The sequence below is a fragment of the Hyperolius riggenbachi genome, chromosome 1 (genome assembly GCF_040937935.1).
Source record: "Hyperolius riggenbachi isolate aHypRig1 chromosome 1, aHypRig1.pri, whole genome shotgun sequence".
Classification (NCBI taxonomy): Eukaryota; Metazoa; Chordata; class Amphibia; order Anura; family Hyperoliidae; genus Hyperolius; species Hyperolius riggenbachi.
In genome coordinates, this window is record NC_090646.1 from 297,928,107 (window position 1) to 297,947,153 (window position 19,047).

At 45.3% G+C, this 19,047-nt stretch overlaps 1 protein-coding gene across 1 annotated transcript in view; it reads left to right on the forward strand.

Moving 5' to 3' along the window:
* The window catches only part of ZAP70 (zeta chain of T cell receptor associated protein kinase 70), a 188,315-nt gene that overhangs the window by 32,239 nt on the left and 137,029 nt on the right, over positions 1-19,047 (forward strand). The window contains exon 2 of the mRNA XM_068233768.1: positions 18,098-18,524. Coding sequence (XP_068089869.1) covers positions 18,123-18,524 — 402 coding nt within the window. The 5' untranslated portion in view covers positions 18,098-18,122. The remainder of the gene's footprint in view (positions 1-18,097; positions 18,525-19,047) is intronic.

Consider the following 19,047-nt stretch of genomic DNA (forward strand, 5'->3'; position numbering starts at 1 on the left):
GGGTAAGGTGTTTAACAAGCTGAAAAGTTTTTGACAGTCCCTAGACTCCAGGAGGGCTTCTTTCTGACTTGTGTGAGAGACTGACAGGGACAGGAGTCCGATTACAGGCAAGTAGCCTGTGTGATGTGGGACTGCAATACAGATAAGTTCTCTGCTCCATCTCAGGCTATTCTCAATTTCTCCACTCCTCTCTCTGGGCTAGTGCACGCCAAAATGACAATAGCAATCGCTAGCAATTTGTGAGTGTGATTTTGTGAAGTGATTTTCATAGCGATTTTTGAATGAATTGCTCAAAAACATGCTACATGCAGTATACCTGCGATTTTGAAAAAAATCACAACGCTGCTGTGGGAACACTGTCATGCGTACGTACAAAAAGGGCGCCCGGACAAAAAGGGCGCGGGGTGTAAACTCTAAATAATAATTAATCATTAATAGGGTTTATAAAAATAGTGTGCTATATTTCGTTTACAAATAAGGTTTAACAAAATTATAAATCATTAAATAATGTTTATGAAGTCGGAAATTGTGAAAACGTTAATCTTCCCTGTTTCTAAAGTTAAACTTATAATTACGTTTATGAAAAAAACAATAATATATGTTTAATTGTTATAATTCTATATTATTGTGAATAACCTTCATTTACGGTTTGTTCTTATAATAAAATCTGAAAATATTCTTTATAACGATGATATAAATATAACTACGTTCGTAATAAGTGTTGTAAAACATTAGTAATTATTACTAAAATTTTATGAAAACTTTACCTAAGCCTACTCTTACACAGAACCCTCCCTGTACCTATCCCTAACCCCTAGACCCCCCTGTTGGTGCCTAAACCTAAGACCCCCCTGTTGGTGTCTAAACCTAAGACCCCCCTGTTGGTGCCTAAACCTAAAGGCCCATACTCACGGGCTGCAAATGTTGCCTGTCGCCAGCACACGTGAGCGTGTGGGCGACAGGCCGGCGACAGCTTCTCGCCAGGTCCCTCCGCGTACACACGCGGAAGAGGGACCAGCGGCGAGGCGGAAGCTGTCGCCGACGTTCCTCCTCCCCCCGCCGGAAGCTCCATTTGATACAATGGAGGTTGCTGTCGCTAGTCCGCGTACTCACGCGGACTAGCGACAGTTGCGGGGGAGGTGCGGCGGCGACTGTCGCCATGCGATTGAAACTTTCAATCGCATGGCGACATGAGCGACGGGCGACAGTTCGGGGTGCGCGCGCGTGCGACGGCCCATACTCACGGGCGACCTGTCGCCGCAACACGCGCGCGCCGCGTGTTGAGGTGACAAAAGTCCCTCGTGAGTATGGGCCATAAGACCCCCCTGTTGGTGCCTAAACCTAAGACCCCCTGTTGGTGCCTAAACCTAAGACCCCCCTGTTGGTGCCTAAACCTAAGACCCCCCTGTTGGTGCCTAAACCTAAGACCCCCCTGTTGGTGCCTAAACCTAAGACCCCCCTGTTGGTGCCTAAACCTAAGACCCCCTGTTGGTGCCTAAACCTAAGACCCCCTGTTGGTGCCTAAACCTAAGACCCCCCTGTTGGTGCCTAAACCTAAGACCCCCCTGTTGGTGCCTAAACCTAAGACCCCCCTGTTGGTGCCTAAACCTAAGACCCCCCTGTTGGTGCCTAAACCTAAGACCCCCCTGTTGGTGCCTAAACCTAAGACCCCCCCTGTTGGTGCCTAAGTAACCCTCCCTGTACCTACCCCTAACCCCCCCTGTTGGTGCCTAAACCTAAGACCCCCCTGGTGGTGCCTAAACCTAAGACCCCCCTTTATTATGTGGATAATAATGTTTTACTAATTGTGGATGCAAAAAATATTTTGCAATTTACGTTACGTACTGATCGCTTTATTTTGTGAATAATAATGTTTTACAAACAGTATGGGATAAAACTTTAAATAATGTTTTAATTAGTTAAATAAGATAAATATATTTAGTATTTTTATAAACGTTATTCGGCACGGGTGCATTTTATAAACGTAAATCACCACAAGCACACTTATAAATCATTAAAAATCTCCTGGCGCCAGTTGTAAACGTTATTTATGTCCTGCGCCCTTTTTTCCTGCTCGGCGCCCATTAAACGCTATTTATTATGAGAGTGAATGGCGGCGCCCTTTTTGTCCACTAGCGGCATGCGCCCTTTTTTCCCGCTTCCCACTGTCATAGGGTAACATTAGCCAAGCGCTTTTCAAATCACTTGATTTGAAAAACGCTCAGAAGCACTCTTGGTGTGTACCAGCCTCCTTCATTCACCTTTGTTTCCCTCTTCCCCTAGTGCTGGCTGGCTGTGTCTTCTTGTCATACAGGAAAGCGAAATAAAAGTGCAATTCTGGTGAGGCAAAATATTATTATTTAGTATTTATATAGCGTCGCCATCTTCCGCAGATGCATATATCCCTGCATCATATGGGTATCGCTTGCGCTATGTGACACTATGTAGCATATTCCACTGAATTGTCCAAACTCTATCTCCTGTTCCTCTCTCGGGGAGTTGTTCCAGCGCTGTACCCCGTTCACATTTGCTGCTACCAGAAGCCCTCAGAAACACTTGTGTCCTTGAGTACTTCCAAAGATAGGCAGCTCCGTAATACGCCAGCGCACTTTTGTGCATGGGCAGTATGAATCCACCTGTATTCGGAAGCACTCGGGACATACGTGCTTCTGGACCTTTCAGGAACCCCCCCCTTAAAAATCCTGCGTTTGCCCCTGCAGCTATAGTGTAAATATGGCCTAGGGCCCAATCCAGGACAGGTCTCACCTCCTTAAGATGTGTCTGTGCTGGAATAACAGCCTGTTGTAGCGTTTGACCCACTTGGTAGTCGGGGACCAGGCTCTCGGGCTGTGGCTGTGGAGGTGGATGTGCTTCCCTCTGGCAACGGCAGTGATGGTATCCATACAGCATGCACTCCAGGCTTGCAGGGAGGCCCCAGTGGGGAGCAGTACGCTCTACTCAGTGGTCGCTAGCACACAAAGTGGGGAAGCTGTAACCGCAGGGAGCGATAGCTGCTAAATGAGAACTGCCGCTAGGTTGATGGCAGCATACAGCATATGCTATGGACAGAGCAGAATCATAGGTAAAGTAAATCGGTTTTATTCACAGACAACGTTTCACAGAGGTCCTCCCTCTGTTTCATCAAGTCTTTCTGGCGGCAGTGCAGCTTTCTCATTCAGCAGCTATCACTCCCTGCGGTTTTACAGCTTCCACACCCTGGGCTTGATTCAGTAAGACAAATAGCATGCCTTATCAGAGTTAACACGCCTTATAAGAGTTAATGTGCCTAGTGGCAAGACGGTGAGGGTGGCAGCGGCTGTCTTGCTCACCTCCTCACTACAGTGGTTGCAGGAACTTCCAGGTTTGTGACATGTCAGCTTTCCGCATTTCACTAGGTCTGCCTCCCTTCATAAGAGTGCTCTATTGAAGTGAGGCGGACCTCCTGAAACGCGTAAGGCTGTCGTGACATCATGAATCAGTAGTGTTGTGTGAGAGACAACACTGCAGCATGCTGTGTAACATAGTACTGTATTCCAGAGATCCCCATATTGTTCTAAAGAGAATATTTACTTTAATATATTGCTTTATGTGTATTATCGCATGGTATTGTTTTTATAGGCTGTATAATTAATAGGCTGTATAATAAACTAGGTGTTTTATTGCAGAATCTGTATTGCAAAAATTATTGTGCTCAATAACTTTTACAAGTAGGTATTGATCCCACAAGTGCAGTTCAGGTCTGTTCAATATAAATCAGAAGACAAAACAAAAGATTACAAAATAGTATATGCTGTACACAAATGAAGAACAGAAGAAAATTAGTAAATATATATTAAAGATAAATGCATATTATGGTGCTGATTTTCAATACAGGACCTTTTATTTATATATATATATATATATATATATATATATATATATATATATATATATATATATATATATATATATATATATATATATATATATATATATATATATCAATTGAAGTTTGAATTTTACTTTTTAACTCCTTCATAAATAAAAGGGATGGTCAACAAAATGCAAATAGTTCAGAATTGAGGTAGTATTATGCAATTTTTATTCAAGTGTATGTATTTTGAAAATAGAAATTACCTTTGTATCATTTGATTGGTTCATTTTCAAGCTGCTAAATTCCGCTTACCCTTTTACCGATTTATGAAGCATGGGGCTGATATCCAAGAGCTACCTTATTAAATTGGTTTTCTAGATTTTCTTCCTGGGCACCAGATGTTGGGATGAGATGTTATCCTCACAGTTTGAGGGTACTCCCATGTTTCCATGATTTCATGATCAAGTGGATCAAGATAAAGGAATCTGCATTTACCCAAGATAAAATCTAAATATAATGGTTCATATATTTGAGGCATTAGTTTGTCTGATCAAATCGGATTTAATACAAGCCTCTACCCATCTCCAAAAAAACCCACAAGTAAACATGTTTTACCTGATTATCTTTACCCAATTCACTTCATTGTGATTAAAGCAGAAATGTTATATTTTTTTCAATTTTTGTTTGCAGACTGTTCTAGAGGTTAAAAATCATTTGATTTTCTGACTCTTCAACAAAGAGCATTTCCTGAGCTGGTTTCCTGTGTGACTCAAATATTTTTTACACATTTTTTACTACATAGGTTAGTTTGAGTTTTATTTAATTGATATTTCTTCAAACACGTACATAACCTGTGTGCCAAAAAATGCACTGAATTGTACTAGAACCAGAGGCCTCAATAGGGTTGTTGTCACCCGGTGCGAAAACTCATGGTGTCACCTCTCTCTTACGCCATGAACCTCCAACCTGGCCAGGCTAAACAAAACCAATAATTTTGAAATAACGTTATTTTTTTATTGTCATTTGTTAAGATTGAGATTTGAAGGGGTTACACTGAACCCATTTTCTAAAGAGAGAGGAAGGAGATAGGTATTATTAGGTATTGTTATACTGGCCACACTTTGCTATAGTGTGTGTGTGTGTGTGTGTGTGTGTGTGTGTGTGTGTGTGTGTGTGTGTGTGTGTGTGTGTGTGTGTGTGTGTGTGTGTGTGTGTGTGTGTGACCATGCTTGCTATGGGGGAGAGGGGGCACTACAACACTAGATACACAGGTTACGGTTGTTTGGAAGGGTTTATAGGGGATACATTTGCTATGGGGGGTAGGAGGTGAGATTAATGGTTGTTATGCTGACCGCACACTGGGGGAAAGGGGTCTGGCCATGTTTGCTTTGGGGGATGATGTAGGGATGTCATGCTGGACACACTTGTTATTGGGGGTGGAGGTTGGATGAAACACCTTTGCTAGGGGGTGAATAGGGGGATGATAAAGTGATAACCACATGGCCAAGGTGGCCTCTGGACTCCATTATCAGCCGAGCACATAGCAGCCAAAAGGAAAAAGAGTAGGATGGAGAAGTACATCAGGTACTAGCCTTGTCTATACAAACATAACCTTACTCCACTCTCCCTTGGTGTCTCCCCCTCTGCTAGTGACACCTGGTGCAGTCCGCACCTACTGCACCCCCCTAGTGATGCCACTGAACTCATTGACAACTTGCATCTCTACCCATCCATATACATACCATCCAGTCATACAATTCAAGAAAACTTGTGAGTTTGATGTAGGATTTTAGCCCTCGACCAGGGTTCGAATCCTGCCTCAAGCCAGTACGTAAAAACATTAAGGAGTCTTTGGGCAAGGCTCGCTAATGATTCTGGTCGCCCGTGGAGCGTGTTCTAAGTGGCTGCAGCCCTGAAGCGCTTTGAGTCCACCAGGAGAAGAGCGCAACCTAAATGTTCTGTGTCTTGTCAAACAAACATATTGCAAGGATAAGCATGTCTTTGGAATGCCTTCTATCCCATTTTTCCACTTCCTGCTCTTTTTTATGTGGAAAAAAACTCACTTAATAAAATGTGATTGTATCTGGGAATATGGCCACCATGACACTGGAACTACTTCACAACATTCAACCACATTTTATAAACTGTTTTTTGATCACATAAAAGCTCTGGGAGCAGCAAGAACAGGATAGAGGAGGTCCTGAAGACATGAGCATTCTGCCAAAAAAATTGGAGGGGAGGGACGCAGATAGGGACATGGCTCATGAAACGGATAGGTGACACAACTTTAGCTGCAATGAGCATGCACTAGAAGTCCCCATTGCAGCTGATGCCTCTCCTTCCTGTTTGTCTGTCCACAAGCGATGACAAGTCCGTTTTAATGGTGCACAGCTGACAGCAGAGGCAGCTACAGAAGACACAAGAAGGGCAGATGCCATTGGCAGGGATCAAACTAAGAAACACCAGCCGGAAAACAGCACCTTAAAATCACTTTAGGTACCCTTTAACGTACACATTGTTTGTAAAAACATAGGGAAAGAATATACATACATGATTAATTACTAGATCAGGGCACTCCTCATTATTGTAATGGACCCAAGTCCAAGCAGAACACCAGTCATCAGTGCTGTGAACTGAATATAACAAGAAACGTTTATGCATACAACACGCATTAGCGGGCAACTTCACAGTCTGAAAACTCCGGAGGTGCATAAAGGATATTTTGACATATTCTGTTTATAAATTACAGGGTCATTAAGAAGCGCATCCTTGGACAGCTCTTGGTCTTAGCTATGGTGGCTAGTTTGGAATTTGGTTGATTGATTGCTTCTGTGGACAGGTGTTTTTTATAGAGGTCCTGTAGCAAGTTGGGATTATGAGCACTGCTTTACAGAAGTTGCACCTAAACTCAACTCATTACTTGCATACAGTGAAGACACCTGGGAGCAAGAAGTCTTGCTGGTTGATAAGGGATCTGTGAGAATCTGCTCAGCTGCCTGTGCAGACAGGCAGCTTTTTGACCACTGTTCAAGTCTGCATTCTGCAGGTCTCTTTAAGAGAGACTTTTTGTCAGTATTGCAGCTTGCTGCTGAGGAATTTGCATACATTCGTTATGCAAATCCCCTACCTGCCTCCTGTGATGACTGGCAGTATAAAGGTTGGGATTACCCACAGTCCTTGGCTGGTCATTCCTTCAGGGTTTGTAGTAAACACTCCTAGAGAGTGTCAGCCATGTTACTTCTTGTTGAAGTTATCTTAGAGTAATTCTGGGGACTGCACTAGGCAGTTTCTTTAGTGCCGTTAGGATTGCTTATCTGTCTGTTTGTCTGTTGCGACTGTCCTGTCCCAGCGGTGGTCGATAGGAAGTCGTTCTGTGTGTCTGGGTGCTAACCGGAACAGCGGTTGTTACTGGTAGCCCCTTCTGATCTGTCTACCTGGATCGCACTCGCCTTGAGCTAGTGCTGTGGATCCTTCTGTTCTGTCTACCTGGATTGCACTCGCCTTGAGCTAGTGCTGTGGATCCTTCTGTTCTGTCTACCTGGATCGCACTCGCCTTGAGCAAGTGCTGTGGATCCTTCTGATCTGTGTCTCTGCTCGGATCACACTTGCTCTGACGGAAGAGCGGTGGATCCTTTCTGCCTAGTTTCTGTTTCACGTTTGTCTGTCTTGTCTGATACGAACGCTTGCTGTAGACTTGGTGAGGTAACCGTTAAGCAAGCGCTTGCATTCTCTGTTTCGTGTTTGTCTGTCTTTGGTTAGTTAGGCATGCTTGTCTCTGTTGTGCGTAACACGCGGAGACAGTGCACGAACGCGTGCACTGTTGCGAATGAGTGCGGTGTTCGCGTTCAGCTAGCGTTTGTTATTTTCCTTATCTTTCTCTTTGCATGATTTGCTGTGCCTTTGCTACCCTGGTGCTCTGTCTTGCTCAATCTTGTGTCGCTATTGGCAATCGCCATTCTTGCGATTGCGTTTCCTACTTCGTTTCCGCCGTTGTGTGTTCGCCGTTGCTGGATGGCGACTAGTTTGGTGGGCACACATTGGTTCTGTCCCTTTGCTCTGTTCCCTGTGGGCTATCCAGCCCTGCCTGATTTTACCTTGTCCTGGATCTGTACAATTCCCGTTTGGCATCTGTGGCTGTGCAGCGGCTGTGTTCGCCTGCACTCCACAGCACCATCTGCCGGTGGGAATTGCCCTCTGCGGGTGCATAGCACCTAGCCTGGGTGTCCTCAATTATACGCTTGTGGAGGAAATCCTCCTCGTCAGCGCACGTCTGGTGCGCTGACCACGGAGACGATCCCACATTCGTTACAGGATCAATACGTATTTTACTCATTACAATGCATATCAAGTTCTGACTTTGGGACACTGGGAATTTCGGGGCTCTTTTGTTGTTATTCTGTCTCTCACAGCTACAATAAACCTACCTTTATACTTGTCAATCCTTGGTCAATGAACAAACAAGCTAAATCAACAGGAAATCAAATACTTATTTACCTCACTGTATGTTTCTGCTTTCTCTTTTGTTTGTACAATCAATATGTAGGCCCATATGCAATTCACTTTTTCACCACATATAAGCCAGACGAAGGCTGCAAGGCCGAAAGCTTGCTTATTTTTATTCATTTTTAGTTAGCCAATAAATGGTATCATCCTGATTTAAAACTTCTTGCTTTTACTGATGGCTGCTAACATGGTACAATACCCTACTGCTTCTCCTAGGTGATGATTTTAAACTTGTCAATAAAATGCTTTTTAAGCCAACAGGAAGCAAGAACATACTGAAAACAATTTTGATAGTACTTTTTCACCTACTTTTTAGTACTTTTTTAGTTGAAAATTGCTGAAAAGTTATTTTAAATCGAAGATGAAAAATTATCTCCTAGGAGAAATCTCAGGTGAAAAAGTGAATTGCATATGGCTTGTAGTATCTATTGTATTACTTGGCTCACTGATAATCTTACAATATACTTCTTCCAAAAATGATTTATTATTTTACAAAATAGAAAAGTATACAACATTGCCAGTGCTGCCTGGTACTTATTTAAACATACAGCAGGTAATAGTCTGGTTCCACTTCTTGATTTTTGAACAAAGTTCTCCTAAAACGTTAAAGAAGAAAAACAAAATAACTCCCTAAAAATAGTCCCTCCCTCCACCCAAGTTGCTCTCCCAGTTGCCTACCATCTGTCCTCAGTTCACTTCCAGAATACAATTATTTTATGGCTAAAGATGTATTGCATTAATCACTTGCCGACCGCCCACTACCATTTGGCGGCGGCGGCAAAGTGGCACCCCCAGGGTCGCGTAACGCCAATTGGCAGCGGCACCTTGGGGACTGAATTTCCGGGGATCGCTCGCATCCACCGGCATTAGGCTCCGCCCACCCACGCCGTCAACAACCCGCCGGTTCTGCTAATTTGCCGACGGGTTGTTAACCCCCGATCTGCCGCATAGTAAGCGTATATTACTCTTTGTAATGTTTACAGAGCATATTATACAGACTGCCTCCTGCCCTGGTGGTTCCAGTGATTGAGGGACCACCAGGGCAGGAGCAGCCCCCCTAGTATACACTCCAGCACGCTGATCCTGCCACCTGATCGCCCACAGCACCCCTTAGACCCCGCCCACGCCCCCCCCCCCCCCCCCGATCACCCCCTCAGACCACTGTTTGCACCCAATCACCCCCTGTCACTATCTGTCAACGCTATATTTTAGATTAGTTCCTAAACTGCCCATTGAGGGCTCCTGATCATCCCCCACACCCTCAGATCCTCCCCAGACCCCCCCTCCCCATGTACTGTATACATCTATTCTCCCCTGTAATCACCCACTGATTAGAGATGGGCCGAACGGTTCGCCGGCGAACGGTTCCCGGCGAACTTCGGTGGTTCGCGTTCGCCTCCCGCAGGCGAACGTTTCCGGAAGTTCGGTTCACCCCACAATGCACTATGAGGGTCAACTTTGACCCTCTACATCACAGTCAGCAGGCCCAGTGTAGCCAATTAGGCTACACTAGCCCCTGGAGCCCCACCCCCCTTATATAAGGCAGGCAGCGGCGGCCATTACGGCCACTCGTGTGCCTGCATTAGAGAGAGTAGGGCGAGCTGCTGTCTGTCTCTCATAGGGAAAGATTAGTTAGGCTTAGCTTTTCCTGGCTGCATACCTGTTCAGTGATCCTGCCACTGCATACCTGTTCTGTGAACCCACCCACCACTGCATACCTGTTCAGTGATCCTGCCACTGCATACCTGTTCTGTGAACCCACCCACCACTGCATACCTGTTCAGTGATCCTGCCACTGCATACCTGTTCTGTGAACCCACCCACCACTGCATACCTGTTCAGTGATCCTGCCACTGCATACCTGTTCTGTGAACCCACCCACCACTGCATACCTGTTCAGTGATCCTGCCACTGCATACCTGTTCTGTGAACCCACCCACCACTGCATACCTGTTCAGTGATCCTGCCACTGCATACCTGTTCTGTGAACCCACCCACCACTGCATACCTGTTCAGTGATCCTGCCACTGCATACCTGTTCTGTGAACCCACCACTGCATACCTGTTCTGTGAACCCACCACTGCATACCTGTTCTGTGAACCCACCACTGCATACCTGTTCTGTTCAGTGGACCCGCCACTGCATACCTGTTCTGTTCAGTGGACCCGCCACTGTATACCTGTTTAGTGAACCCGCCACTGCATACCTGTTCTGTTCAGTGAACAGTTTGGTGTGTCAGTGTGAAGCAGTACCTTAATTACACTACCTGATTGATGTATACACATGCAAGATGTTTTAAAGCACTTTAGGCCTGTCATTTAGCATTCAATATGATTTCTGTCCTTAAAACGCTGCTTTGCGTCAAATCCAGATTTTTCCTGGGGACTTTTGGCGTGTATCCCACTCCGCCATGCCCCCCTCCAGGTGTTAGACCCCTTGAAACATCTTTCCCATCACTTTTGTGGCCAGCATAATTTTTTTTTTTCAAAGTTCGCATCCCCATTGAAGTCTATTGCGGTTCGCGAACTTTAACGCGAACCGAACCTTCCGCGGAAGTTCGCGAACCTAAAATCGGAGATTCGGCCCATCTCTACCACTGATCACCTGTCAATCACCTGTCAATCACCCATCAATCACCCCCTGTCACTGCCACACATCAAATCAGACCCTAACCTGCCCCTTGCGGGCACCTGATCCTCCGCTCACACCCTCAGATCGCCCACAGACCCGCCCTCAGATCAACTCCCAAGTGCATTGTTTACATCTGTTCTCCCCTCTAATCACCCACTGATCATCCATCAATCACCCATCAATCACCCCCTGTCACCACCTGTCACTGCTACCCATCAGACCCTAATCTGCCCCTTGCGGGCACCCAATCACCCGCCCACACCCTGAGATCGCCCTCAGACCCCCTCTGATCAATTTGCCAGTGCATTTCTTGCATCTATTCTCCCCTCTAATCACACCCTGATCACCTATCAATCACCCCGTCATCCCCTGTCACCACCTGTTGCTGCTACCCATCAGATCAGACCCTAATCTGCTCCCTACGGGCACCCAAACACCCGCCCGCACCCTCAGACCCCCGCTGATCACCTCCCCAGTGCATTATTTACATCAGTTCTCTCCACTGATCACCCATCAATCACCCCGTCACTGCCACCCATCAGATCAGACCCTAATCTGCACCTTACGGGCACCCAATCACCCGCCCACATCCTCAGATCGCCCTCAGACCCCCTCTGATCAACTCGCCAATGCATTTCTTTCATCTATTCTCCCCTCTAATCACACCCTGATCACCTATCAATCACCCCGTCACCCCTGTCACTGCTACTCATCAGATCAGACACCAATCTGCCCCCTGCGGGCACCCAAACACATGCCCACACCCTTAGATCACCCTCAGACCCCCCCTGATCACCTCCCCGTGCATTATTCACATCTGTTCTCCCCTCTAATCACCCACTGATAACCCATCAACCACCCCCTGTCACTGCTACCCATCATATCAGACCCTCATCTGCCCCTTGCGGGCACCCATTCACCTGCCCACACACTCAGATCACCCTCAGACCCCCCTAATCACCTCCCTAGTGCATTGATTGTATCTATTCCCCCCTCTAATCACACCCTGAGACACCCATCAATCACCTCCTGTCACCACCTGTCACCCCCTAGCACACCTACCCATCAGATCAGGCCCTAATTTGCCCATGTGGGCTCCTGATCACTTGGCCAAACCCTCAGATCCCCCTCAAACCTCCTTCCTATCACCTCCCCAGTGCATTGATTGCATCTATTCTTCCCTCTAATCACCCCCTGAGACACCCATCAATCACCTCCTGTCACCACCTGTCACACCCTAGCACTCCTATCTATCAGAGCAGGCCCTAATCTGCCCCCTGCGAGCTTCTGATCACCCAGCCAAACCCTCACCCGCCCCATCGCAGTGACAGAAATTTTTTTTCTGATCACTGCTGGTCTCTGCGACTTAATTGTGGCTGAGACCAACCGTTATGCCACACAATATGCAACCGCCAATCCAAGAAGCTACCATGCCCAGCCTTTTCAGTGGAAACCACTCCAAGTTTCCGAACATTTTTTGGGGCCTTCTGCTTAACCCTCCTGGCGGTTTGCAAAAAAATCGCCAGGGGGCAGCAAATCTTTTTTTTTAATTTTTTTTTTTTTTTTTCATGTAGCGAGACAAAGTCTCGCTACATGATAGCCGCTGCTCAGCGGCATCCCCCCAGCCCCTCCGATCGCCGCCGGCGATCGGAGATCCGGAGATCCCGTTCAAAGAACGGGATCTCCTGGAGGGCTTCCCCCGTCGCCATGGCGACGGGCGGGATGACGTCACCGACGTCATCGACGTCGTGACGTCAGAGGGGACTCCGATCTGCCCCATAGCGCTGCCTGGCACTGATTGGCCAGGCAGCGCACGGGGTCTGGGGGGGGGGGCGGCCGCGGCGAGAGGAATTGCGGCGGATCGGCGGGTAGCGGCGGCGATCGGGCACTGCACGCAGCTAGCAAAGTGCTAGCTGCGTGCAGCAAAAAAAAAAATTATGCAAATCGGCCCAGCGGGGCCTGAGCGGTGCCTTCCGGCGGCATAGCCCGAACTCAGTTCGGGCTTACCGCCAGGAAGGTTAACATGGGTCTAGTCAAAAAGAATGTATTGCGGACTTATTAACCTACGCACCCAATACATCACATGCCCATGTTCTCTGCTGCCATGTCCAGGTCACGATTTGAAAACATCCCGATCGGTGTCAGCACACAGAGAGAATCTGATTATTGGTGATCTGCAGTATCACCAACAATACAGATATATACCTGATTATTGATGATCTGCAGAATCACCAATAATACAAGTATAACTAACCTCTGGACACCTGATAAAGTGTAAGTGTTTTGGTGCAACAGTAGGCTGTCTCCCGTGAAGTGGGAGACGCAGATGACAATGAGCAGGGTCCACCTGAGGAGCAGGTGGCCCTTGGCTGTATGAGGACTATCGCCTAGCAAAGGGAATGGAGATAACCTGAGAGCCAGTGATTCCCTGGAATGCTGGGAATCAGACTATACTGCAGCCAAAGGACTACTAAGGGATAGAGCCCCTGACTGGAGTGCAGAGAGGCCCCTCTGAGGAACAGGGAGTCTCTGCAGCCACCTGACACCTTGCAGGGCGGTGTCACAGGTAGTACAGACAGACTGAACACTCAAAGAATGAGTGACAGCCAGAAGGGTCGGCCAGGCCAGGTCAGCAACACACGAGCAGATAAGGTACAGAGACAGAAGGCTGATTCGGTAACCAGGTACAGGCAGGGTTTGGCAACAGGTAGATATGCAAAGGTACTGAATCAGAAAGCAGGAGAGAGGTCAGGAGAGCAATTGGTCATAACAGGTATAAAGCAGAGGCCTAGTCTAGAATGTGAGGTCCTTGGTCTCAACACCCAGGAACTGGTCTAAAGAATAACACAGCACTGACACAGATTCCCTAAGCTTGGGTGTGAGGTCCTTGGTCACAACACCCTGGAACTGGTCTAAGGTATAACACAGCAATGACACAGTATCCCTAAGCTTGGGTGTGAGGTCCTTGATCACAACACCCTGGAACTGGTCTAAAGTATAACACAGCAATAACATAGTATTCCTAAGCTTGGGTGTGTGGTCCTTGGTCACAACTCCCTGGAACTGGGCTAAAGTATAACACAAGCGTAATCTGGCTAAGTGTGAATTCCCAGGTCCATCTGGTTCTAACACACTGTGGGATCTGACTATGGTCTGAGTGCTCACACGTATGTATTCACAACGGCAGGCAACCTGAGACTGACCAGCGAGATCTATACATAGTGCAGCGCTCCTCAGCGCCACCCAGCACTACTCAGCCAATGACAGTCTGCGCTGGGATAAGCTGACCAACCTGATCAGCTGATCCCTCTCCTCCTGGCATAAAAGGTCCTGCCTCCCAGCGCGCACGTGCGTAGCTCTCCATCTGTGTGCACTAGAAGGCTCAGACACACCAGACGCATGCTGCTGTGCGGAAGCCAGACCGCGCGGCGGCATCTCCGCAATCCTTTACACCTGCGCTTCCTGCACTTCAGTGCCAATACAACCTGTCATCTAAGAGGCCACCCTGCTTATGACCGGTTCCACAAAATTCGGCCCCTCATAGACCACCCATCATCAAAATTTGCAGATGCTTATACCCCCTGAACAGTCATTTTGAGGCATTTGGTTTCTAGACTAATCCTCACGGTTTTGGGCCCCTAAAATGCCAAGGCAGTATAGGAATCCCACAAGTGACCCCATTTTAGAAAGAAGACACCCCAAGGTATTCCGTTAGGTGTATGATGAGTTCATAGAAGATTTTATTTTTTTGTCACAAGTTAGTGGAAAATGACACTTTGTGAAAAAAAAAAACAATAAAAATCAATTTCCGCTAACTTGTGACAAAAAATAAAATCTTCTATGAACTCACCATACTCCTAACAGAATACCTTGGGGTGTCTTCTTTCTAAAATGGGTTCACTTGTGGGGTTCCTAAACTGCCCTGGCATTTTAGGGGCCCTAAACCGTGAGGAGTAGTCTGGAAACCAAATGCCTCAAAATGACCTGTGAAATCCTAAAGGTACTCATATGACTTTGGGCCCCTTAGCGCACCTAGGCTGCAAAAAAGATTCACACATGTGGTATCACCGTACTCAGGAGAAGAAGTATAATGTGTTTTGGGGTGTATTTTTACACATACCCATGCTGGGTGGGAGAAATATCTCTGTAAATGGACAATTGTGTGTAAAAAAAATAAAAAAATTGTCATTAACAGAGATATTTCTCCCACCCAGCATGGGTATGTGTAAAAATACACCCCACAACACATTATACTACTTCTCCTGACTGAGTACGGCGATACCACATGTGTGACACTTTTTTGCAGCCTAGGTGCGCTAAGGGGCCCAACGTCCTATGAGTAACTTTAGGATTTCACAGGTCATTTTGAGGCATTTGGTTTCTAGACTACTTCTCACGGTTTAGGGCCCCTGAAATGCCTGGGCAGTATAGGAACCCCAAAAGTGACCCTATTTTAGAAAGAAGACATCCCAAGGTATTCCGTTAGGTGTATGGTGAGTTCATAGAAGATTTTATTTTTTTGCCACAAGCTAGTGGAAAATGACACTTTGTGAAAAAAAAAACCCAATAAAAATCAATTTCCGCTAACTTGTGACAAAAAATAAAATCTTCTGTGAACTCACCATACTCCTAACGGAATACCTTGGGGTGTCTTCTTTCTAAAATGGGGTCACTTGTGGGGTTCCTAAACTGCCCTGGCATTTTAGGGGCCCTAAACCGTGAGGAGTAATCCAGAAACCAAATGCCTCAAAATGACCTGTGAAATCCTAAAGGTACTCATAGGACGTTGGGCCCCTTAGCGCACCTAGGCTGCAAAAAAGTGTCACAAAATGCACCCCAAAACACATTATACTATTTCTCCTGAGTACGGCTCTGATGAGTCAAGTGACAAAACTAGTAGGGCGTGGCCTACGGAGCATGGAAGACGCTACATGCTGGTTTTATATGCGCATTGTATTCTGAAAATTGTAAGTGCACTACTTTTTAAACTTTTATGAATAAAACGGAATTATGCTATGTCGAGATCTTTCTGAGTCTTAGGCCAAGTGATTTTAACTTCATTAAGAACATCGGCTGATGCCATATATGTTGTTGATGCTGGTCCCTGTCGGTCAGTGCATTATATCCGGTGAGAGGCTTGTATTATTGTTCTGGTGAAGGACACACCGGGTGATGTGGACTGCTAGTGGGGAACGCACGGGTGATGCTAAACCTGTATGCAGTTTTGAAGCAGAATTACGCTATTTGTTTGCACCTTACTTCTTTTACTTGTGTGGAGGAGCTGATGGAAAGTGAGGAATCCTGCATACACTGGCTGGGCCACAAACGTGACAAGGTGATAGTAATTGGTTGACCACGAGTTCTGGTGAGCGTTTATTGTTTTATTATATGAAGAACAAGTGAATCCTGCGGAACTTTTGGAGGACTGGACTTATTTTGAGGACATTTGTATGCAAAGGATGTTGAGCGCCGTGTTGTTTTTTTATATATGATTAGTGGACTGTGAAACACACATAGGTTATAACAGGAGGCGATCCAACTAGTGTTATATTAATTCAATTAATTCAAATATTTTATCATTGATTTGAAGTGAGGAGCGCATAACTAGGATAATTTATCCTCATTATTTCTATAGAAATTTTACTTTATTTGAAACAGCACAGAAAGTTAAAAAAAATATTTTTTTTTGACAAAATTCATGTCTTTTTTGATGAATATAATAAAAATTAAAAATCACAGCAGCAATCAAATAGCACCAGAAGAAAGCTGTATTAGTGACAAGAAAAGGAGCTAAAATTCATTTAGATAGTAGGTTGTATGACCGAGCAATAAACCGTTAAAGCTGCAGTGGTCTGAATGGAAAACTGTGTCTGGTCCTTAAGGGGTTTTATGACTGCAGTCCTTAAGTGGTTAAAGTGGTTCAAATTAAAAATACAAGATTTCAGAAATAAAATCTATTGTCTAAATTATAATAATAAATAGCAGCCTTTTTTAAGCTGCATGATGGCAAATATAAAATATTTTACATTTATTGGAGGAACCCTTACCTTCCTTTCATATTGCTGGGACAGAATCCGACAGACTGGCGGAGTAGGAGGTGTCCGGCAAAGGAGGAATTGCTAATGGCTGCCACCTGTATAACCCTAGTTATGAAAAGGGAAGGGTGAAAAGCATGCACTGAAATGCTCATAGGCTTGAAGGAGTGTTTATTTATCTTTGTATGTGTCAGAGTGGTGCAACTAAATATTTTAAATTAAAAAAATGTTTGGTTTGGGTCCTCTTTAATATTTTCTAGGGTACCTGCCAATTGCACTGTACAATACCAGCCTAAGTATAGGAAATGGTCCATGAATTTGTTGAGCTGGGTTCCCGATAGTATGTGACAAATGAAAGGTTTCCATTTAAGAAAAACATTTTTGTCCCTTTCTCAATATGTAAGGTGGTGTCCAGTCTTTCTGTGTGAATCAAACGCAAGAGCTCCTCTTGATCTTAATGTCAGGCAGAGAAACTATTAATAACTGCTGGATATACAGTACTGTACTGACAGTCATAGATTTTACAATCTTCAATAAGTAACAAAGTTAAAAAATGGGGGAGGGGGCCAAAAAACATGAAGTCCATCATCATTGTCATCACTGAGCACTGGACTGTGGAAGGGGATAAATCGTATGTTCTTAGCTCACATCGTTCTCTATTTAGTTACTCTACTAGGGCTATATAGACCTGTTCCAGATGGGCACTGGGGCACTGGTTGGGTTTTCAGTGACTATTAATCCAATGCAAGAAACGTTGTTGGTATACCATGGATAAAAATGTTCTGTTAGCCCTTTCATAATAAATTAGAGATGTGTGTTTGTTAGAGATGGATTAAGATGTAATGAGGCCCTTGGCAAGGTAGTAGTCCATTTGGTAAGCTGAAGTGCAGAGAGGTCAGAGAAGGTGGCAGGTGGGCCCCTTGACACCCATTAGGTCCCAAGCACCGGCCTAGGTGGATGATCCTACTTTGGATTGTTTGTATTTCTGTTAAGTTGTAATACATTAGACTTGAAAAATGATTTACTCTTAAGATTTATGTTTGAATAAACTTTTTTTCAATATACCTGTTGCAGCCTTCAAGTTTATGAAACCCTGAACATGCCAGATGCTGCTGCTCATTTGCCCTTCTTCTACGGCAGCATCTCTCGAGCTGATGCTGAAGAGTTCCTAAAACTGGCTGGAATGATGGATGGACTTTTCTTGCTCAGGCAGTGTCATCGAACTCTTGGTGGATATGTCATTTCTATGGTCTTTAACCTACAGTTTCACCATTATCCTGTGGAACGGCAGCTGAATGGCACTTATGCTATAATGGGAGGAAAGTCACATTGTGGACCTGCTGAACTGTGTGAATACTATTCGAAAGATGCAGATGGACTGTGTTGTGTTCTCCGCAGACCTTGCAATCGGCCAAGTGGGGTGGAATACAAACCTGGAATATTTGATAACATTCGAGACAACATGATGAGGGAGTATGTGCGACAAACTTGGAAATTAGAGGTGAGCAAACAAGGACCTTTGTTTCCCAGAAGAAAATACATTTGTTTACAAACAAAATCAAATTAGGTATAATTTACTAAGCTGGAGAAAAGTCCAGCTATTAGGTGGCAAAATCTGATGCTTCCACTTTGCTGCTACCTAAAATTTCTGACACCTAAAAATAGATATGTTTTTCAAAGAAAATCGCAGGCTATTTTTGTTAAACACTTTCATTCTAAGCTCAGGAGAACATTAAGGTGGCCATAAATCAGGCAACTTGGCGACCATTCGACCATCCGATTTGATTATTATAATCAAATGAAAATTGTTGCTGCCAAGTTCATGCTCAATCGACGATGCAACCAATTTAGAGCCGAAATTGGTTGCATGTATCGGTCGGACGTGCTGCAAGATGTAGGGCCGAATTGCTTAATTGAGTGTGCAGTGGTAACTGCAAGCGATATCAGGACGAGCGATGAAAGCGATGAAACCCCTTGGCAGGGTTTCTCCAGTGTATAAATGTACATGTATGCATCTATACATT